Below are 24,143 nucleotides of genomic sequence, written 5' to 3'. Positions count from 1 at the left end.
AAGGCATAATGAGCTACTATGCATCGCATACTAGCTCATTATGAAATACTTCCCTTAGATCGAAGCTGTTGCAGCGATCCCCGCACACCGCTGTGATCATGACATGTCTCCCGGTGTTATTTCTGGGTTCGCAGGCTCCGGCGCTGTGATTTGGCTGGAGCCACAATGATGTTACTCCCACGCAGGAGCCTCCGGTCACAGCAGAAGCCCTTTTAGAAATGGCGGTTCTGCACCTAAAAAAAAATAAAAAAAAAAAAAAAAAATATTAAAAGCCAGCAGCTACTAATATTGCAGCTGCTGACTTTTAATAAATTTACACTTGCCTGTCCCAGGGTCCAGCGATGTCGGTGGCAGATGACGAGCGATCGCTCGTCTCTCTGCTGCCCCCCCCCCGCCATCCTCTGTCAGGGAATCGGGAAGTGAAGCGTTGCGGCGGTCTGTCCCGGAAGTGGGTGCAGATACCTGGATTATCCAGGTAACTGCACCCCCTCCCCCCAATTGTGGCACCGGAGGGTGGGGAGGGATCAGATTAGCGGAACTTCCACTTTAGGGTGGAGAACCGCTTTAACGTAGCTGCCGCTACCTTTTTTAGGCTTCCTTTGTTAGTAGCCCCCTTTTTTCAGAGGGCAGTATGGAAGCATCTGACAGGCGTTCAGGAGGTGCTTTCAAGTACTATTAAAGTGTGTGCAACCAAAAAAAAATAAAAAATCATCTCGATAGATAGATAGATAGATCCCTTTTTGGACCACAGCAAAGGTGTGTGTGTATGTGGCTTTTTTTTATTGCTCTGTCTATAAGGAATGCTTTTATTAAAGCGGAACTTCAGTCATTTTTTTCATCTATTAAATCTTCTGCCGTGTGTTTTTTTTTTTTTTATTTTTTTTTTTTGTTTTAACTTTTGGATAATTTTTTATTTTATTTTTTTCAGTACATACCTTTTTATACAGCTCACTTCCTATTTCGTGTCTGGTAAAAAGCCTAGGTTTATGATATCCTGCATCACTCTCGCGCTCTCTTTCTCGCATGTTCTCTCTCTCTCTCTCTCTCTCGCTCGAGTCATAAGAGGGCCAAAGAGAACTGTGGAGGTGTGTCTGTGTAAATCCAGGAAGTGAACAGGCAGCAGCTTCAGCTGCCCACAGTTAAAATGGGTGCAGACACTCAGTGGAGGGAGATTTCTGCAGCGTTTTTGGCAAGTACAGGTTCGCAGTATATATAAAACACACTTTGCTCTCAAGATGATCAGCCTGACCCCAAAACGATGGATTGGTCTTCTCTTCACTTTATAATTTTGCGTTTTTTTGCTTGTACTTTTAGGCTTTAGATACAGTTTTTAAGTCCATAGAAAAATCTTCTTTCCAATTCAATCCCCGATAAAATCCACAGATTGTGTTGGCTCTGCTTCAGCATATGTGGAGTTAAGCTTTACACATATTAAAGAGATCTGCACATTACACGTTTCTGATTAGCATTTATGTCGGTGAATGACTATCTTTCTCTTCCATCTGCCTGCTCCCCCACCCCCCCCCCTGTAAATTGCACCTTTCCACTCATACTAATATAGACTTGCATTCCTCCATCTGCCTGGAAGGGTGGGAGTTAATGGTATGACATTGGGACTGTCCCAGGGGTCCACGTCCTGTGTCTCGTACAATCCTCCCAGGGAAAATCTCCCCTTTTTACTCATCTCTGTCCCCCCCTCCCCCAGGCTTTCTCTTCCATTAGCGGAGTCCTGCCATCCAGCTCATCTATTATTCATACTGTGTTTTGGTATGAAAGCAGCAAACGTATTATGGCTGCGCAGTCCTGCTGTCTTGCTGCCCTTTGCACATTGTCGCGCTGAAATTATTCTATTGGAGGATGCTGTCAGTGCTGCTTTCAGCTTATCGTAAATAAATCTTGGGCCAAATGGCGGTAATGTGTTGGCTTTTTTGGCTTCTGGAAATTGGCGCAGCTGTTTTTGGAATTTTGAAAATGCCCTGTCTCTAGACCAGCCCTTCCCAAACTTTTTATCCCAAGTGGGACCCTTGAAATTTCCAGGTGTCATTTTTTCAGGTGCTCCTTTGGTGGTAAGATTGCGTTGTGCCCCCGCCCCCCCCCCCCCCCCCATAGTGGAGGTCAGAATGTCCCCTTTACAGACAGCTAGAAATGTCCTGTCCTTTGCTCTGTCAGGTGGCATTGGCTCCGGAACTAGGCAGGCACCATCAGATGGGAGGTCAGTTGGCACAATTTTAAGGAAATCTTCGCGACCTCTGAAGGAGCCCTAGCTTTTCACTAAACCTTGGTTGCGAATGCCTGCCATTCATCTTAATCAAAATCTTCCCATAGGATTTTATATATATATATAATCATATTTTAGGAATATTACTTACCTGTAAAAGCCTTCCTTGTTGGGTGCATTCGCGAGTGTGAACGTACTCCACACCCGAGCCTGAAAAATATTTGATTTTGGTTATTGGGCTTGCATGTTCACAAAACACAAGTATTGGAGCTCCTGCCTTTACACGCACATGAACTTTAATGGCATCCCAGTCTTAGTCCGTAGGGTTCAATATTGAGTTGGCCCACCCTTTGCAGCTATAACAGCTGCATCTCTTCTGGGAAGGCCGTCCACAAGGTTTAGGAGTGTGTCTATGGGAATGTTTGACCATTTTTCCAGAAACGCATTTGTGAGGTCAGGCACTGATGTTGGATGAGAAGGCCTGGCTTGCAGTCTCCACTCTAATGCTGCATACACACGGTCAGACTTTACAACAGAAATGTTGGATGTGAGCTTGTTGTCGGAAAGTCCAACTGTGTGTATGCTCCATCAAACATTTGCTGTCGGACTTTCCACCAACAAATGTTTGATAGCAGGTTCTCAATGCTTCCCGCCAACAAAACGTTGTTGTCAGAAAGTCTGATCGTGTGTACACAAGTCTGTCACACAAGTTCACGCATTCTCTAAATCAAGCAGAAGGAACCGCACTGGCTATTGAACTTCCTTTTTCTCGGCTTGTTGTACGTCACTGCGTTCTTACATGTGTAATTGTTGCCCAACGTGTGTGCATGACAAGTTTGAGCCAACCCACAAAGTTGGGAGCATGAAACTGTACAAAATGTCTTGGGATGCTGATGCCTTAAGAGGTCCCTTCACTGGAATTAAGGGACCCCTGAAAAACAACCCCCACACCATAATCCCCCCCCCCTCCACCAAATGATTTGGACCAGTGTACAAAGCAAGGTCCATAAAGACCTGGATGAGTGAGTTTTGGTTGGAGGAACTTGACTGGCCTGTACAGAGTCCTGACCTCAACCCGATAGAACACCTTTGGGATGAATTTGAGTGGAGACTGTGAGCCAGGCCTTCTCATCCAACATCCGTGCCTAAACTCACAAATTTGCTTTTGGAAAAATGGTCAAAGATTCCCATAGACACACTCCTAAACCTTGTGGACAGCCTTTCCAGAAAAGTTGAAAATAAGGTTTTTTTTTTTTTTAGGACTTTGAGTGAGGCACAAGACACATGGTAGGAGAAATTGTAAAATTGTTTAATTAGCAAAGAAGTATAATATGTATGTATGTATGTGTGTATATATATATATGTATATATAATTTTTTATTTATTTATATATACACACAGCCATTGCATACAAAAAAAGAGGAATTCCTAGATGTACATGCACGCATCTAAAATCGCATAGTATCCAATGAAAGTAGCTAGTATAAAAAAACATGCTTATTGAGTAATGGATACAAATGGGTTATAGAATGCTAATGAATCACAGTTGAGGTCAAGCTATGTGTTGGAAACATGATGATTTTCATAGGCTCAACGCGTTTCGTGGCCAGTTGTCACTTATCAGGAGAAAACTCATAGCGTATCTGAAAAAAAGGTACCAAAGAGGATCTAATGTTTTGCAGAGATAATGAGAAAAAAGGGGTAGAAGCAAGTGAAAACTGGTTCTAAATTAAGCAGTGTTGCAAGCCAGGATCTGCGAGGCAAGTCTATCCCGGTAGCTGAGGGAATGGACCCAAGGAGAAGGCGAGCGCACCGATGCACCCTCCAAACGTAATCGGCAAATGGGGAAAAAAATACTGATATGTCTCTAGAGTAAATGATATTGGGCCAATATGTGTGAATGGTAACAGTATATACATACAGTATTCATGAACTATAAACCGACATCCATTATTGCCTGAAAAAGTGAAAAGCGTAGTAGATACACAGTGAAGGTAATCATATATCACAAAACAAAAAGAAAAGAGGGGGAAAAAATGAATGAAATTCATGCAATGCCCCAAAGGGGAAAGAGTGAAGAAGAGTTGAAGCTGTTATAGCTGCAAAGGGCGGGCCAACTCAATATTGAACCCTACAGACTAAGACTGGGATGCCATTAACGTTCATGTGTGTCTAAAGGCAGGTGTACCAATACTTATGGTATTATAGTGTACTTTAATAGATCTGTGTATGGGATGTACAGTCTGATGCCAGTCTGCCCCTGGCGGACATTTGATGGCAGCCAGCCTACCATTGGCACTTAATGTACAGTAAAAACGGAAGGACAGGGTCTCTTTGACACAAGGTAGAACATTTTGACTAGGAGCGTTCTGGAATCCTCTAAGTTCCCATAGAGGATTGCATGCAGCCCTGTGCATTTCATCAACACCCATCCTGCCTGTTCCTGGCTCTGCATACTCATGGGATGATCCAGAGTCCGGCCAAGATTGGAATTCCCAGGGTTTAACTCTTCCAGCCCTGTCTGATGTTTAACAGGAATGTGGAATGTGGACATAGAATCAGCAGGAGGGCCTATTGCTGAGTCAGTGGAAGGAAATGGGGGGGAGGAATCGCTAAGTAAGATATTAATGAGATCAGGACTCATGGGAAACGACTGTACATTATCCGTCAGTCCTGACCATATCAAAGGAAGTCCTTCATGTTTGGCATCCTAAAACCTCATCTGTACAAGCAATAGTAAATTGCTATTTCCAAATCTCTCTGTACAAATCCGTCCATCCGTATTGTGTTTAGGCACGTTGTCTAAATCATGAACTTCCGTGTTTGTGTAACAGTGGGGTTTTAACACCCATTCACTGTTGTAACTCCATGGTTGCTAAAGAATGGAGGAGCTCTATTATAGAAGGCTGTACATGGATTGGAAAAGTGATTAGTGTGGTGGGGGGGCAATTACTGGAAATGATCCACCTGCAGCAACTGAAAACCAGTGGGAAGGAGAGGAGGGGAATCCGGCAGCGCTGTAGGAGAAAGGGCCACACGGGGGACCCAGAAAGCAGAGTTAAGTGGACGGGGGGGCGCTCACCCTGCAGCAGCTAAAGGATGGTAGGAGCGAAGCCTGCTTTCAGCTGCTGCAGGGAGAGCCATGGGAGATTGGTTCCAGTAATTGCCCACCCCCTCACTGCACCAATCCCCTCTCTTGTCCACAATTTCCTTGCTTCTGCTGTCAGCTGCCTGGGTCCCCTGTTAAACTGATGAGGCCTGGGCCCCGTTCAGCTGGGCTGGCTGTACCCCCTCGGTCGAATGTTTTGGGCTCATTCACACCAGCCTGCCGTAGGTCAACGGAAATGGTATGAATGAAGCCTTCTGCTGACCAAGCTGGAACGGCCAAGGATGACCAGGTGCTCCCCATCATTGGCAAATACATAGTGATGGCAATATCTTCTGACATGGAATGAATCGTGCCTCCCAACTTTCTGAGTTGAGCACAGAGAAAGTAGGTGAGGTGCTCACCCCTTCCATGTATGTCCCTAATTACTGTACAGATCAATAAGATGATATAGAATAATTGATCAGTTAAAGGGCTCTGCCAGGGTTTGTTCACGCGCATTGCTCTCTAAAGGGCCCAAAGGGAATTTTTTGCACCACTGCTTTTACATTATACTGGTTTTCTAACCAACATTTAGCAATCCTTTAGAGGTTTGGTGACAGGTTTACTGCGATAGAATAATTTTTCATACATTTTTATTTTTATTTTTTTCCCGAAATTTGTTTTTCAGACAAAAAAAAGATTGAGGTTTGGTTTCCCAAAAAATGATAGTGCCTTCCAATGAGGGACACGTGGTAACTATGGCATTTGACTATTTGGTGCATAGTAATGAGCCTGGGAATTTTGACGCATTCCAGGGCTGTAGGATGTGTCGCTTGTCAGATTTCAGGGGCTGTAAATTGTGACTGTCTGCAAGAGGTCTGAATCCGCTTGAGTCAGTATAACATAAATGATTCTCTCTATTCCCTCATTATCCAGGAAACAATGTGCAAGAGACCCCGGCTGACTCTTCCCAGAGAGAATGGAATGATTCACAGTCTGTGTCATAAATCTAATAAAGGGACTATGCCCTCTGTAAATGTATCACTGGCTGAACGCTGCTTATTGACGGCAAACTTTTTATTCTATTCATTGTTGTGAATTTCATCGGAACTGATAGAGTGCTATCCTCTTCTGGTGTACCATAGCCATTCAGTTCACTATCCTTCCCTGGTGTACCATCTCCGTCCATTTCACCATCTACTCCCTGGTGTACCATCTCCGTCCATTTCACCATCTACTCCCCGGTGTACCACCTCCATCCATTTCACAATCTACTCTCCGGTGTACCACCTCCATCCATTTCACCATCTACTCCCCGATGTACCACCTCCGTCCATTTCACCATTTACTCCCTGGTGTACCACCTCCGTCCATTTCACCATTTACTCCCTGGTGTACCACCTCTGTCCATTTCACCATTTACTCCATGGTGTACCACCTCTGTCCATTTCACCATTTACTCCCTGGTGTACCACCTCCGTCCATTTCACCATCTACTCCATGGTGTACCACCTCCGTCCATTTCACCATTTACTCCCTGGTGTACCACCTCCGTCCATTTCACCATCTACTCCATGGTGTACCACCTCTGTCCATTTCACCATCTACTCCCTGGTGTACCACCTCCGTCCATTTCACCATCTACTCCCTGGTGTACCACCTCTGTCCATTTCACCTTTTACTCCCTGGTGTACCACCTCCGTCCATTTCACCATCTACTCCCTGGTGTACCACCTCTGTCCATTTCACCATTTACTCCCTGGTGTACCACCTCCGTCCATTTCTCCATCTACTCCCTGGTGTACCATCTCCATCCATTTCACACTCCTTTCCTGGAGTACCATATCCATTTATTTCACCCTCCTCTTCTGGTGTACCATCCCCATCCTTTTAACCACTCTCCTGGTGTAGAGTATCCATCCGTTTCAACCTCCTCTCTTGGTGTACCATCTCCATCCAAGGATATAAAACAAGTATTTTATTCTAAAAAAGGCAACTGTGTGTAGCGGGGTCTCTTTAAGGACTATAAAACTACTGTTCCCAGAACCCCGCTGGTTCCCAGGATGTTTTGAGTTATGCCCCAGAGACTTATGGGGGAGGGCATATAAGGAGGGGGAGAGGCCTAGTTCGCTCTCTTTGGACACCCCCCTCTCTCCTAGCAAGAGGAGGTCTGTGCTGAACTGCTGGAGGCACGAGGCCTAAAGCCTGGGCCTTGTGCTCTTTTCCAAAGAGCCCTCTGCCAGCTTAGCTGCACCTGAGAGACATTTTCTCATCTTTGCTGCAGTACACCAGAAGGATTGAAGACTCGGAGGTCGGTGGATTCCTGTTCCTAGACGAAAAGGCAGAGAAACCGGACTTGGACTTGTCCGGGTGGTGAGAGCTGTTTAAAGACAGATGCTTTATCTTTATTATTCGTTTGGATTACAAAGTTGTTCTTCAAGTGCACCACCGAAAGATTGCTAGCGAATATTGTTTCACTGGACTTCGATCTAGATCAGTCAGGCCTGACTGCATAGGTAGATAGTGTTGGGTGTTAGTTTACCCATGCAGGGAAGTAGCTGAAAAGGGGCAGCGTTAGAGTTGCATAGCAATACTTTATTATGCTGATTACTCTGTTTATCTTTATTACTGGTTACTGCAGGGACCTGCTTATGTGTTGCAATCCAAATGTTTGATTCATGTTATTCCTTTTATAAAAACAATAAGTAAAGTCAGTTATATACTTTCAAGGATTGTCTATGAGCTTGAGTTATCCACCCACGCACACACATATTTAGAGTATAAGCGATTTAATGTGTATTGCTAGATACTAACTGTGCCAGAGTGGGTAGAGCAGATTGCCGGGGGGTTGGCGGAGCTGTGCTCAGGACCCAAACCAAACTTGCGGCCCTCTTAAGTGAGGGTATCGCTATATGTGTATGATAGACAGTGCTTTATAAATCCAAATATCATTCAGCTTTGGAGCTTTCATTTTCAGGGCTAGATGAAGGTTTACATTTTTTTTTTTTTTTTTTTTTATCTCCAACATCTTTGCTGTTCTTTGCAGGACACGGCTCTCTAAGAATTATGATAAGAGTACCACAAAATGGTACAGTATTTCCGGTCTTTGCGTGTTCTTGTCTCTGAGTGGTCCAGCGGCCCCACAGACTTCTATTGCGGTTAAAAAAAAATTGAAGGCGCTGAAAGCAGAATGGACACAGACTGGAAGCATTGAGCTAATGAATGGGGAGTACATGCAGATAATGCACAACCAATCCATGCAATAAAGTCTTTACTGAAATGAAAGCAGCACATTAGTAAATCCTGTGCAGTAATTGCATTACATCCTGCCTTCTACTATAGTGAATCGCCTCTGTTATCTCCCATAGATGGTTATCTGTATATGAGTAAGGACCATATATCTATCCTCTGTATACAGTGTTGGCTGTTGGTATATACAGATAGGACAGTGGCATTTGTATTGTGTATTCTCCGGTCTATGGTTGCAGTGTTGGTTGTTTTTGTGTATTCGGGTCTATGGTCAGTGTACAGCTGGAAGTGCTTTGCACATCATTTTGACGCATCCATTTTGAGATGGTTTCCTCAGCCATTTATGGTTACTGTGCGTTCTGAGATAAATTGGAGATTTAATTATGTTGTGTGTAATAAACCTTTTGAATTGTACCTGTCAGTGAAGGCTGACAATGAGAGTTCTTTATGATCACTGATAATGACATGGGGATTATTGCCACTTTCATAATGACAAACCGATTTTCCAGTCTTGCTGTGGTTGTTGCTGAAACCAGCATTCTGCAACCTCAAAGCTGCCCTCCAGCCTTCCCTTCAGTCTTGCACAGTTCAACAGGCTTCTCTCCTGGACTGAAATAGCTTCCTCTGCACACTGTAAGCTTTTCACAATGTGCATTAGAAGCTTCAGATTTCCTAGCAGGAGGACTCCCAGCATCATCTAGCCTAGTGGTCTCCAAAATGTGGCCCTCAGCTTGCCTTTTATAGAGCCATTGGTGCACTATTCTCCCCACTGATACTAGACGCTATTCTGACAACAATGGGGCGCCATTTCTCCCACTGAACTGACACCAACAGTGGGGCACTATTCCTCCCTAATGATACCAATGATGGGATACTATTCCTCCCTAATGATATCAATGATGGGATACTATTCCTCCCAATGATACCGACGATGGGGCACTATTCCTCCCCAATGATACCAACGATGGGGCACTATTCCTTCCCCTATTACTAAATGTGACAATATTTACTCCCACTGATGCCAGGAACATTTCCTTTCTCGCTGGCCACAGTCTGGCCCCCTAAAGTCTGAATGACCATAATCTTGCCCTTTTTTGTTTAGAAAGTTTGGAGAGCCTGAATCTAGCCCTTTCCTCCCCAGCCTGACAGTCCCTGGCCCTTTCATTCATTGTATTTAATTTCTTTCGTTTTTGGAGGCTCAGCATCACATACGGGCATTGCTGGGGTGGTCTGCATGCAAACACAGCCTGCCTAGGAACACCCACTCCTCCAGACTGGCATCCACTCTTTAAGGCATATTGATATTTGCATAACTCTTCCCAAGAGCCAGCCCACAGCTTGAATCCGGGCCCAAGACTACTTGAGGTAGGGTGCTGTAATTTTTTTCAGGAAACTATTTACAACATTCTGCCATCCCCTCCCACCAGCCACGATCTGTCTGCAATGCTTAGACCTCGTTCACACCACACCGCCCATTGCGTCGGCGGTAAAACGCCACTATTTTTGGATTTGCGGCGCATTTTGGACGCTAGCGGGGCACTTTTACCCCCCGCTAGTGGCCGAGAAAGGGTTAAAACTGCCGGCAATACGCCGCAATAGCGGCGTTTTGCTGGCGGTATTACAGCGCTGCCCCATTGATTTCAATGGGGAGCAGCGGTGGAGGAGCGGTAAACACACCGCTCCTTTACCGCTCCAAAGAAGCTGCTGGCAGGACTTTTTTTCTGACATCCTGCCAGCGCACCGCTGTATTGTGAAAGCCCTCGGGGCTTTCACACTACAAACAATGGTGCAGCTTCTTTAGTGCGGATTGCAGGCGCTATTTCTAACGCTATAGCGCCTGCAAAACGCCCTGGTGTGAAAGGGGTCTTAGAGAAGCACAAAAAGATGAAGTGATGGTATTGGTTAAAACATAAGGTATTTATTGAAAAACACCTATGTATGGTATGTGTGTATGTATGTATGTGTGTATATATGTATATGTATATGTATATATATATATATATATATATATATATATATATATATATATATATATATATATATATATATATATATATATATATATATATATAAAACTTTCTCTATATCCTATTTTTTATTTTCAAGCCACAGTGGGATAGGCGCTGTGCAGAGGGGCTACATGCAGTGTCCACTGAGAGGTAAAACAAAGCTGCAGATCCAACCTATATAACTCACGGGCATTAAAATAAAGGCATAAAGGTGGGCATGCTTTAGTAGAATTGTGTTCTAATAACTTCTATTCGATTCTATAATCAATAGTGGGGTCAAATCGACATTCATTTTTGACTGCAGTGAGGTGGAAATGCAAGGAACCAGGATGAAAAAATTTTCACAAACAAATTTCTAACTGCGAATTAGCTTTTAATTTGGGAAAGCCCATTCATTCCAAAATTGAATGTTAGGAGGAAATATAATTTTCAAGTACTTAAGAACATAATTTGTCCATTGAAGGCAATGAGAATTTTCATAGGAATGTTCTTATGACCATTCGTGCAAAAATCTATCAGTATCTGGCCAGCTTTAAGCCTCATACACGAGCGGGATCAGATTTTCGGACGACCATTCGTCCGTTTTTGTTGCATGCTAGTCTCATGTCGAAAGTGGAGAGGTTACTCACCATACGAAAACTTTTGTATGACAGACTACAACTTCAGAAGTGACGTAATGTGTTGAATAGTTTTTGTATGTGTTCTTTCATTTGAGCATGCGTAGTCTTGCTCTTACGATTTTTTTTTCTTTGGAACGAAAACTACTACTATTTTTAAATCGTGCCACTTTTTTAGCCTCGGCAACATTTCCAGAATATGCCATGTTTTTAACTCATGACACCTCCCAAGCTTCTAATTCACTCCCTGGTCATCTCTTACCTTGACTACTTCAACTCCCTCCTCATTGGATTACCTTTACATAGACTATCCCCCCTTCGGTCCATAATGAATGCTGCTGCAAGACTCATCCACCTTACCAACCATTCAGTGTCCTCCACCCCTCTCTGCCAATCTCTGCACTGGCTTTCACTCAGCCAACAAATAAAATTCAAAGTACTAACAATAATTTACAAAGCCATCCATAACTCTGCCCCGGGTGCATCACTAACTAACCTAGTCGCAAAATACCAACCAAGCCAATCTTTGGTCCTCCCTAGACCTCCTGCTCTCTAGCTCCCTTGTCACCTCCTCCCATGCTCATCTCCAGGTCTTCTCCCATCCTTTGGCACTCCCTACCCCAATCTGTCCGACTGTCCCCTAATCTATCCATCGTTGGACGATTCCTGAAAACCCTTCTCTTTAAAGAAGTTTATCCTGGTTCGAATGAATGCACTGTTTTACTTCATCAGCTCATCCCCCACAGCTATTACCTTTTTGTATCAATTGACCCTCCCTTTTTAGATTGTAAGCTCTAATGAGCAGGGCCCTCTGATTCCTCTTGTACCAAACTGTAATGTAACTGTAATGTCTGCCTTTATTTTAGTAAGTGCTGCGCAAACTGTTGGTGCTATGTAGTAGTAGTTAACGAAAATCGGACGTTGAGTTCACGTACGGCAAAAACTGCAATCAGCTGCCTTAAGCACCGTTATAACTTTCCGAAAATCAGCAGATCGTTCGGATGAAATTTTACTTCCAATTTTCGTATTGTGTGTACTGGCCTTTAGCGTTCCTCAGCAGCACAGGAGTCCTGTAATTTATAAGGACACTGCATGGTGTTTTTATCTCCTGCTTTAGAGATCTTAAATTGTCAGCTCCCTGGACAAGCAGAGATTAAGGTGCATGGTCCTGTGCACTTTATAAAGCTCTGCAGAAAGAGCTGCGTAGCTGGTAAAATAAAATAAATTTAAAAAGTGATAAAACTCAGTGCTGAAAGCACCTGTCTACGGTTGACCCAATTCTCCAATCTACCACCTCCCATACTGCTGAGTAGCTGAAATTTCACAGCCTGTTACACTAACTGGACCTGATGGAGCTTTCTATCACAGGTGCCCTGACAAAGTGCCGGCATCATCATGAAACAACTCTGTGTTCTACTTTTTACAATAAAAACTGACGTTTTCCATGGAAGTGGCTGTAGATGAAGTTTTATGGGTCGTATAGGTGTTCCCAACCTTAGATTTCTCCTACTTTAGCCAAAAATGATCTACAGTGGTATTTCTCAACCTTTAAGTTGCAAAACCTTTTAAAAGTGTGAAAATTCTTGAGGCATCCCAGACACACCACATGTAAGAAATGTAAATGTTCCTTCTCAATGGGGAACCTGAGCCTGGGGCAATGCCCACAACCACCTTGATGAAATTAAATTCACATCAGAGGTGCCCCATCACATCATAGCTCCTGCTTTACTTCAGGGGTGCGCCCCTCCCATCACGTCAGAGGTCTCAGTTTTTAGAGGACCTCCCATTACATCAAAGGTGTTTCCCCATCACATCAGAGGTGCCCCCCAAAACATCAGAGCTCCCACTTTGTGGCAGAAATCCTCCCATCATGTCAGGTCTTCTCATCACATCAGAGGTGCTCCCCTTTTTACATCAGAGGTCTCCCCATCACATCCAAGGTGCCCCCCATCATGCCAGATGTACCCCATCACATCAAGCCAGATGTGCCCCATCACATCAAAGCTCTCCCTTTACATCAGAAGTCCCCCCATCACATCAAAGTACTCCCTTTAGTCAGAGAATCCTCCCATCACATCAGAGGTGCCCCCCAATTACATCAGAGCTCATACTTTATGACAGAGATCCTCCCAACATGTCATAGGTCCCTCCAAACATGAGACCCTCATCAGTCGCCCCTATACATCAGGGTCACTCCCATCATGTCAGAGCCCCCCCCCCCCTTCACCTCAGAGTTCTTTTATATGACATCAAAGACCTTCCCCTTCATCAAAGGCCCTACATCCCCAAAGAGTTCCTCCATAACGTAAGAGTCCCCCCCTATACATGAGAGCCCCCTATCGCAGAGTACCCACATGCGCCCTTTCCCCCATCAGAGTCCTCTTCCCTGGGTGGTAAACGCTTATCTAACGTCTATGAGGCACCTACAGACACCCCCAGCTAAGGCTTATGTGGTTGGACTAGTGACCGGACAGGCTATTTAAAATAAGCTGGGCTCAGAGTTGAGTGCTCATCTTGCACTGCCATGTTGGCTTAAACATTAACTGCTGTTCAGTGCGTATGGGAATGGCCAGAGACACGCTTGGGTTGGAGCGCCATTTATTGGGCGGAATGTCCACTGCAGGGCGGATAATTCCTATATGAATTCATACAGAGCTTGCAATCTGCTATTGTAAATCGGAAAAGAGTATATGTGTGTGTGTAATATAAATATATATATATATATATATATATATATATATATATATATATATATATATATATATATATATATATATATATATATATATATATATATATATATATATATATATATATATATATATATATATATATATATAATTTTTTTTTTTTATATATAATATGATCCATTTGCTAGTTATTTTGAGATTACCATTGGTATGGGAAAGGCCAGCTACACTCTTGGGTTTCAGCGCCATTTATTATATGTGTGGTTTTTCCGCCACTGGCTGGATAAATCATATATGAATTTATACAGAGCTTGCAATCTTCTATTGTTGTTCTAGAACTGGGAAGGAATGCATGCATAATATCCATTTCCTTCCCTGTAGGATCGCCCTCACCCCCCCTCCCTGCCATATCAGTGTACCTGCCTGCAGCCCCCCCCCCCAGCAGGTACCCCCAACCCCCACCGCATGGAAGATCGGACAATTTACTACGGTCCCTGAGCCCCCAGCACCATTTCTGCTTGATTAATCCCTCCATGGTCCCCGCAGCACCCTCCCAGCCTATTAATAGGCAGTGTAATAATTGCATCCTTCAGTATTCTACCATATGTGTCATGTGAGGGGCGACGGATACAAAAGAATGTCATGTCAGGCTGTGTGCTTGGGAGGATCACAAGTGATGTAACCAGTTTCCTTCCTGCTGTACACCTAGGGGGGCTGCTACAACTTCCATTGTGTGCCCCCGAATGGGGGGGGGGGGGGAATTGGCTGCGGAGGCTGAATGACGCCAGTGTAGTGCAAAAAAATGAGTGAATTAGCATTTTTATTTTTTGTCCTTTTTTTATTTGAGTATAGCTGGTTGCACATTAATAATTGTAAAAACAAAAAAATAAAGTTGCTCTATCTAACTTGCACTCTAAAAGGGGGGTTTCGATGTCTGACACCCGTCTTCCCACCGCTGCATCCGAAAGGGTATACGCATACTTTATGTATTCTTAGAAGCCCCATGACTGATCATCTTAGTGGTGGAGCGGTGCCTAGGTGCATTAATCGAATTAGCTGTAATAATCCTGTATAGTGCGGACATCGAGAAGAGTCCTCCGGGGGGGTTTTGTTTATGGAGATAGGAAAATGGAACAAGCCACAGGCAGGAGTGACAGTTTACTTGCAGTGGAATTATTTTCTGGCGCAGGTAATGAATGGGGCGTGCGGGGCTGTCAGCATGGATGGGGGAAGCATAGTTTGCAGAACTTGTCAGGCATTTAAAGAGATGCTGCTGTCAAACATGAATATTTACCATTTTGAAACTGAATTCCAGGCACAAAGGCTTTCAATGTAACTTAACTTCTCAATTGCCATAAAGGATATAAATCTGCTTTGTGGGCATAAATTACCTTTGCAAACCCAGATTTTAAGCTGACAAAAGTAGCAGTGACATCATCACTGTGCTGTATATAGCAAAACTGTGGGAGGGACCCAGCAGGCTCCACCCACTACAGGCTTCCTGCAGAAAACTACAGGAAGGGGCGGAGACAAGACCAGTCACCCTGCACAAGAGGAGAGTGAGCAGCATTGAGCAGTCTTTATTAGAGCAAAAAGGTTTCTACTGGACTATGTGGTCTTCTGGGAAATCTGGCCATGGAAGAAAAATCTGAAACTGCAAAAACTACCTAGGCCTTTAATCAAAATAATGAGCAGTTCAACTTTGTTCTTTATTGCCTTTTATGTATACCAATACTGCTGTGTATGTTACGTTAGCAATTTACTGTTGCTGTTATATCTTTATTTCTTTTATATTTTGGAAAGGAAAAACTTAATAAAAAAACATTTTGAAACGATAGCGCAACAATCGCATGTAGTATGAGGAAGGGTAAGAACTTGGGACAATGTTTTTTGTTAGGAGTGCAACAGCATGTACTATGCACTCCAAACTATAGATGGCACTGAATAGCGTTTTTGTGTTTTTCGTATTTTTTATTATTATACATAGGTACGTGTGTGTGTGTGTGTGTGTGTGTGTGTGTGTATGTATGTATATGTGTGTGTATGTATGTATGTATGTATATGTATATATATATATATATATATATATATATATATATATATATATATATATATATATATATATATATATATATATATATATATATATTATTATCTCTATATCAATTTCATTTATGCTTTTATATGAGGTGCGTCTAAAAAGTGAATGGTCCGATATCTCAACGGCACATGGCTATCCAGAGACACGTGCCACCTAGTATTGAGCACACAACAAAACCATCAGGGTAAACCTTGGGCAGTTGTACGTAGTCAGAGAGGTAGGGTCACAGTGCAATGGAGCAACAAGTGAACATGAAAATCTGCTGCAAATTGGGGAAAACGGTGATGGAGACGCATTAGAGGTTGGTGGAAGTGTTCAGGACAGAGGCCGTGAGTAGAAAATGCTTACAACTGGTTCAAACGCTTTTCAAGACGGGAAGGAAACCACTGAGGATGAGCCACGTTCGGATGGCCGTCGACAAGCAAAACCCCAGATACGATCAAGCGAGGGCAACAAATGCTGGCACCAGATCAGTGACTGACTCTACGATTGATGGTGGAGGAATTGGGCATTAGCAAGGACATGGTGCAGGACATGGTGCACACCATTGATTTGGGCAAGAGGAAGATCTGTTCCCAGTTTGTGCCGCACAAGCTGACAGATGAACGGAAAGGGAAACGGATGGGAACCTTTGGAGATATCATTACCATGTGTGATCAAGAACCGTCGTTGCAGGGGGAGAGACCTGGCTCTACCAATTTCATCCGGAATTCAAGCAGCAATTGTTGGTTCATGGCGTTCACCATCTTCCCTGCAACCAAAAAATAGTCGCCTACGGTAGTCCAAGGTCAAGACAATGTTGATCCCCTTCTTCGACAAAGATGGTTTCATCAATAAGGACGTGGCGGCAATCCAAGAATTTGTGACAGTGGTTCTGCGATCGATTCCTAATGAGGCCTTTGACAGTCTCCGGAAGTTTTACGAATGTTGACAAAAGTGTGTTGTGAAGGATGGCGATTTTATTTTTGAGGCCAAGAATGGTAGTTTTGTTTGTACCTTCAGTTTTAGTTTTCTGATACCAGTCATTCAGCAAACTATTTAGACATCCCTCCGTATTCTGCTCAGGAAGGAAGTGTTGTGTGTTTGTTTTTTTATTTTTTCCTTTGCTCTCTCCTGTAATGTTGTTCTCACACACATGTGCTGTTCTATGCAAGTTCAGCTGAATTCTACATTTTTTCAAGATCTCGGTGCCTAAAACGGTACTCGCATAGCCAACAGTTTACTGCTGCCTGGGCCTTCCTGTCCTAGTGGCATTCACTCCCCCCATTTTTGACGTGTGTCACAAGAACAGGAAGTAAGGGAAAATGTCCACTTTGGGGTCACAGGCAGGGATGAAAACCTGGCGGCAATTTTAAGCCCTTTCCCACTCTAACAAAACGGATTTAGCTGGCTGGCTTTCTCCTTATTAAATATGGATTTAGCTAAAATTGGCTCCTTCAGAAGGGATGTTTTGGTTCCCAGTGGGAACATGTCGGAGGAACCGTGCCGTACAAGACATATGACACTTTAAATTATTTAAGCGTAGCGTCTGCAGTTTTTGAACAAATTGCCTCTCGTTCAGGAATTGGTAGATAAGGATTTTTTTTCCCCTTCTCCCTTCACTGCTTATTCTGCACAGATGGATTGTTCATTCCTGTGACCGACTGCCAATCACCCTGTCAGCTCATCCCCACAGGTGACAATCATCCCGACAGCGCCGACGAGGAAATGCTGGCTGCATGTGGGAGGCCATTGTCAGGGAGGGGTGGGTCTGGCGGTGACAACGCACTGCAGTAACACTTTTATATGAATGGGCATATGGCCTCCAGGACGCGTCCCCTGTCCCTGTGTCTGGGGTGTGTCTTGTTGTTGTATGGCGGGGGTGATGGCAGATTGTATGTCCCCCAGGACAATAAAATATTTCCCTGATTTACTGAAGCTCTCCGGGATTGCACTGACCACATGCTAAGAATTAACCAGATGATGTGTCATTTAAGGGAATTGTTGAAGGCGGAATAGATTGTTTTAGAGGACAGCTTGAGGCAGCGGCAAAATCGCCCCGAGAACTGTTGATGTTGGCCAGGAAATGCCACATCTGTTCAGTTTGCTTTTAATCCTTTGTTTTATCGTGGTCCATGCTGGCAGATTTGGCAGGTTTTTCCTATGCTGCTCTGTGGGACTGCCTGCTTGTTATACGCTATATTACCAAAAGTATTGGGACACTGCCTTTACACGCACATTATATTTAATGGCATCCCAGTCTTAGTCCGTAGAGTTCAATATTGAGTTGGCCCACCCTTTGCAGCTATAACAGCTTCAACTCTTTTTTGGGAAGGATTTCCACAAGGTTCAGGAGTGTCTATAGCAGTGATGGTGAAGCTTGGCACCCCAGATGTTTTGGAACTAAATTTCCCATGATGCTCTGGCACTCTGTAGTGTAGTGGAGCATCATGGAAAATGTAGTTCCAAAACATCTGGGGTGCCAAGGTTCACCATCACTGGTCTATAGTAATGTTTGACCATTATTCCAGAAGCACATTTGTGAGGTCAAGTACTGATGTGGGATGAGAAGTCCTGGCTCACAGTCTCCACTCTAATTCATCCCAAAGGTGTTCTACTGGGTTGAGGTCAGGACTCTGTGTAAGCCAGTCAAATTCCTCCACCCCAAACTCGCTCATCCATGTCTTTTATGGACCTTGCTTTGTACACTGACCCAGATCATTTGGTAGAGGGGGGGATTATGGTGTGGGGTTTGTTTTTCAGGGGTTGGGCTTGGCCCCTTAGTTCCAGTGAAGGGAACTCTGAAGGCGTCAGCACACCAACACATTTTGGATAATTTCATACTCCCAACTTTGTGGAAACAGTTTGGAGATGGCCCCTTCCTGTTCCAACATGACTGCACACCAGTGCACAAAGCAAGGTCCATAAGGACATGGATGAGGGAGTTTGGGGTGGAGGAATCTGACTGTCCTGCACAGAGTACTGACCTCCACTCGATAGAACCCCTTTGGGATTAATTTGAGCTGAGATTGCGAGCCGGGCCTTCTCTTCCAACATCAGTGCCTGACCTCACAAATGCGCTTCTGGAAGAATGGTCAAACATTCCCATAGACACACTCCTAAACCTTGTGGACAGCCTTCCCAGAAGAGCTGAAGCTGTATTAGCTGCAGAGGGTGGGCCAACTCAATATTGAACCCTACGGACTAAGACTGGGATGCCATTAAAATTCATTGTGTAAAGGCAGGTGTCCCAGTGCTTTTGGTAATATAGTGTGTATAGAGTATTACATATGGTTATAACCCAAACTACTTCTTAAAAGAAAACCCTTGGATGTGGGGTCAAAGGCTGACACTTGGACACTGGTTTTAATGGGACATTCTCTTCTCTGTCACATGTATATCTAACAAACAGTGATCGGCCTTAAGCAGTAATAAAACCAAAAATCTTATCAATTGCAGCTTATCAATCCTTAGATGTGGTGGCTGCATTCGTTTTTTTTCTTTTCTTTTTTTTTCTCCCCCTTTTGCTTGGTGAACTGGCCGGGGGAGAAGTGTTGGATGTGCTAGCAGATTTATATACACTAACAAGTTGAAGCCAAACTCCAACTCGTACTTTATAAGCACTTACAGCAAACCGTTATTTGTTTGGGATAAAGGTTTATGTTAAAAGTTGATCATTGTAAGCACACCGGTCCGTTGTTCTGTTCGACATTTTGTCAGAACAAAACTCTCCAGCAGAATGCATCATTTACAGGGATGAGACAAACCATTTATTACGGTGTTCTGACAAAATGTTGAACCTGGCAGAATGAGCAACTTCTGTTTTCTTTAAACCATCATGAATTGCAGATTTCGAGGAATTGCTGTTTATTTTCACAAATTGATGTTTGGAAACAACACCGGCAACAAAATAGAGTTTAGTGCATGATATTACAAGCGGAGAATGTTACTCGGCTCCGAAACTAACCAAGAAAATGGCCGCCTCCGAGGCAATGACCACTTTGTCCTCATTAGCTGCTGTGCTGTGAAAATAGCAAAATCTTCATGTACCGGCCTGTATTCGGTAGCCGGTGTTGTGTCCACACACCAATTCATCCAAATCAGCAATTTAAAATGTAATGATAATTTAAATAAAAAAAAAAAAAACTGCAGTTGTCCAACATATGTGAGGTATCGCCACAAACGTCAGATTGTGGGCAGTAATTCTAGCACCAGATCTTTGCTATAAATCTAAAGTGATAATCTGTAAAGGCTTTTAAAACCTCACCTATGGATAGTAACATTTATGGCGTTTGTGCACAATTTTAAAGTGTGACATGTTGGGTATCAATTTACTCAGAGTAACTTCATCTTTTTATATTGTAAAAAAATAATGTGGTGTAATTGTTTGGTTTTTCTTGTGTGTGCCTGTGTGTTTATTTTTATTTTTTTATTACATTTTTTTTAATTGTAATAAAAAAAAATAATCCCCCCCCCCCACCCCGCTGCTGAAATACCGTGTGACACAAAAAAATTGCAAAACCCACCAATATTTTTCTCCAGGGTCCTTGCTTTAAAAAAAAAAAAAAAAAAAGTTTTGGGGGTTCTAAGTAAATTTTCTAGCAAAAAATACTGGTTGTTCACATGTAACAATCTGCTTGAATCAGTGTAACGATGCAAATACCGTACCTGTAATTACTCTAAAACAGCTTTTCTCGATCCCTTGACCTGTGAAATAAAATTCTGGTCTGAGGGAACCCCTGCTAAAAAAAAAAAAAATCACTATATATATATATATATATATATATATATATATATATATATATATATATATATATATATATATATATATATATATATATATATATATATATATATATTATTTATTTTTTTTTCTTTGTCTTTTTTCCTTCCTTTTTTTTTTTTTTTTTTTTTTGTTAAAGTATTCAAGATATGTATTCACTATGTATGTAAGTAATGTATATGTTTGCAATTGTTTAAGTATGTGTGATGGTCAGTGGGAAGAATGCTCCGCACACTTGTGGTGGTGGGAATTTATCTGAGGCAGAAATTGCTAATTTATCAAGGAATCCCTAGCAAGCTCTGGAGGAACCCTAGTGTTCCATGGAACACTGGAAACTGGAACACTAGACACTGCTACTCCAGTGATTTCAGGGTCTTGTGCCAAGCGGGTGCCCTGCTGCACTGTGAACACAGGAGCGTCGGCACCATTCAGAGAATGATTTTATTTGTTTCCAGGGTGCCTTTTCTTTACATTGTCATGTATCATCGACAAATGCTGACAGGTCTATGAAGGGGCTCTCCATAGAGAAATGGCAGTTGTACTTGATTACAATTTCTTGTTCTGATGAATTAATACATCCTTCTTCTTCTTTTTTTTTTTTTTTTTTTTTATATCCAGGGCAGTCATGTATGGCTTGTTGTAAACGGAAGTTTGGTGCCGGCCACTGTCACTTCCAGTACCGATGGCGATGTGCTGTTTACCAGCGACTATGGGCAGGTAAGATTAAAGTGACTAAAAAGGAGGAAGAAGCTGATGTCAAAATGTTGTAATACACAGCAGATTTTTATTATCTAATGCTTTTGCTTGCTTTCCTTTTTTTTTTTTTTTCTTTTTCTTTTTCTTTTTTTTTAACATCTGCATTAATAACAAATGCATTTATCGTAAATGGTTGTGGTCATCTTGTGTCCATATAAACCATCATGCTTGATATCCCAGTGGCGGTTGGGTGAGATTTTTGGGCTTTTCTTCTCATGGAAGGGACAATGGCTTCACAGCCCAATTCCTGCTCCTGTTGGGTTCAAAGCACTTTTATGAAATTCTGTAGGCTACCCGTTCATGTAATGTAAGAGATAAAAGGCAGTTGGTTGGGCTGTTTATTGCCCTCTAGTGAACCCCCCCCCCCCCCCCCTCATCAGAGAGAAATGCTCACGTGGATCATCAGATCCCAATTGTCCCTCACTTGGAGAGACCGTCCCTCTCTTAAAACCAGATCCCTCTGTGCTTTTGCTTTTTTCAGTTGTTAATCTTTTAAGTTCTGACCTGTATGAAAATGTACTATTGGACTACCAAAAATATTATACTACACAAAATCACTTGTGGGTTTAACCAATAATTTTTAATACATTATCCGTTTGTGGTCATATAACTGGAGACATGACAGGGGTCTGCCTACATTCTTTGTACTAAAAGATGCCCCTCCTTATCTCAGAACGTTGGAAGACATGGACCAGGCCTTGTAATTGGGCTGATCATATACATTACATAAAAATTAGGCTGCCAGAACTGGAGCTTGTCCATGAGATTGAGTTGTGTTGCTCCACCCCAAAGGAAGGGGCCATCCCCAAGCTATTGCCACAAAGTTGGGAGCATGAAATTGTCCAAAATGACTTGGTATGCTGATGCCTTAATAGTTCCCTTCACTGGAACTAAGGGGCCAAGCACTGAAAAAAACGACCCCCCCCACCAAATGCTTTGGACCAGTGCACAAAGCAAGGTCCATAAAGACATGGATGAGTGAGTTTGGGGTGGAGGAACTTGACTGGCCTGCACAAAGTCCTGACCTCAACCCCATAGAACAACTTTGGGATCAATTAGAGCGGAGACTGCGAGCCAGGCCTTCTCATCCAACATCAGTGCCTGACCTCACAAATGCGCTTCTGGAAGAATTGGTCAAACATTCTTATAGATACACTCCTAAACCTTGTGGATAACCATCCCAGAGAATTTGAACCTGTTCTAGCTGCAAAGGGTGCGCCAACTTAATATTGAACACTACAGACTAAGATTGGGATGCCATTAAAGTTCATGGGCGTGTAAAGGCAGGCGTTCTAATAATTAAAAAAATATAGTGTATATGTATATCAAATGTTGTTTGTGCCATAAAGAATTCACAAGTTCATAGAGGAACAATAACCAAAACAAAAAAAAATGGACAAAAGCTGACTTTACTGGTACCAGGGATGACACACATTTAAAACTTCTTCAGTAATTTTATTTACAACTTTTTAAAAACCGAAAAAATAATATAAGTACGGGGGATAATAATTCCTATAAATGTTACATCTTCATTGCTCAAGAGTATAAATCACTGTACATAACTTCAGTGGTTGCAAATCGATGAGGTCAACGTTTTGCACAGATGTTTCTTTAGGACCCTTTTAAAAAGAGCAACTTAACCATTTTAGCCCCGAAAGATTTGGCTGCTGAATGACCGGGTCGCTTTTTGCGATTCGGCACTGTGTCGCTTTAATTGACAATTGCGTGGTTGTGCAACGCTGCACCCAAACAAAATTTATTTTCTCAGTTTAGGCCGATACATATTCTTCTACATATTTTTGATAAAAAAAATTGCAATAAGTGCATATTGATAGGTTTGCATAAAAGCTATAGCATCTACAAAATAGGGGCAAGATTTTATAGCTTTTTTTTATTTATTTATTTATTTTTTCAGGCCTGCGACATTATGGCGGTCACCTTTGACACATTTTTGGGACCATTGGCATTTATATATCGACCAGTGCTATAAAATGCACTGATTACTGTAAAAATGTCACTGGCAGTGAAGGGGTTAAAGTGGGATTCTGCGCTGACCTATCGTTTTTTTTTCCATTTTGCTTGTGGGCATTTGAAGCCCGCAAGCATTTAGTTCCGGGACGCGGTGAATGCTCCCCAGCATTCACCGTTCAATCCCGCGCATGCTCATTGATACTAGGGACCGGCCTCATTTTGTTCTGAAATCTCACGAGATATCGACATGACGGCGTTCCCCACTGATTCATGGGAAGACTCTGAGAAAACTCCCAGGGGACTTTGCGTAGATGGAGAAAGGCGATTAAACACGCCTACTCCCACGGGAGGAGAGCCCGGAAGTCACAATAAGAATATTATTTATAAGGTAATTATGGCGATTTAATTTTTAAAAAGGGGCATTTGAACATCTATGGCAGTGACAGATTGGCTTAAAGTGGAAGTAAACTCCCCTATCGTTTTCAGCCAAGGAAGCTGCCATCTTTGCCTCTGTTTAATCTTCAACTGCTATGATGCTGCACATGTGATTCGTTATGACACCAGCCATTGGATGGTTTGATAGTTTGGCTGAGAGCACAGCCAATGTGCAGTTAGCATTCCCGGCATGCCTTTTTTTTTTTTTAACTGTTTAAATCTGGGTTTACTTCCACTTTAAGATGTA

At 42.8% G+C, this 24,143-nt stretch overlaps 1 protein-coding gene across 1 annotated transcript in view; it reads left to right on the top strand.

The window, feature by feature from the left end:
• The window catches only part of LOC143923858 (unconventional myosin-X-like), a 253,802-nt gene that overhangs the window by 32,744 nt on the left and 196,915 nt on the right, over nucleotides 1-24,143 (top strand). The window contains exon 2 of the mRNA XM_077447780.1: nucleotides 21,353-21,451. Coding sequence (XP_077303906.1) covers nucleotides 21,353-21,451 — 99 coding nt within the window. The remainder of the gene's footprint in view (nucleotides 1-21,352; nucleotides 21,452-24,143) is intronic.

Source organism: Lithobates pipiens, unplaced genomic scaffold, assembly GCF_037356315.1.
Source record: "Lithobates pipiens isolate NorthernLeopardFrog02 unplaced genomic scaffold, aLitPip1_a1.2 Scaffold_22, whole genome shotgun sequence".
NCBI classification, from domain to species: domain Eukaryota; kingdom Metazoa; phylum Chordata; class Amphibia; order Anura; family Ranidae; genus Lithobates; species Lithobates pipiens.
This window is presented reverse-complemented; position numbering and strand designations above follow the sequence as displayed.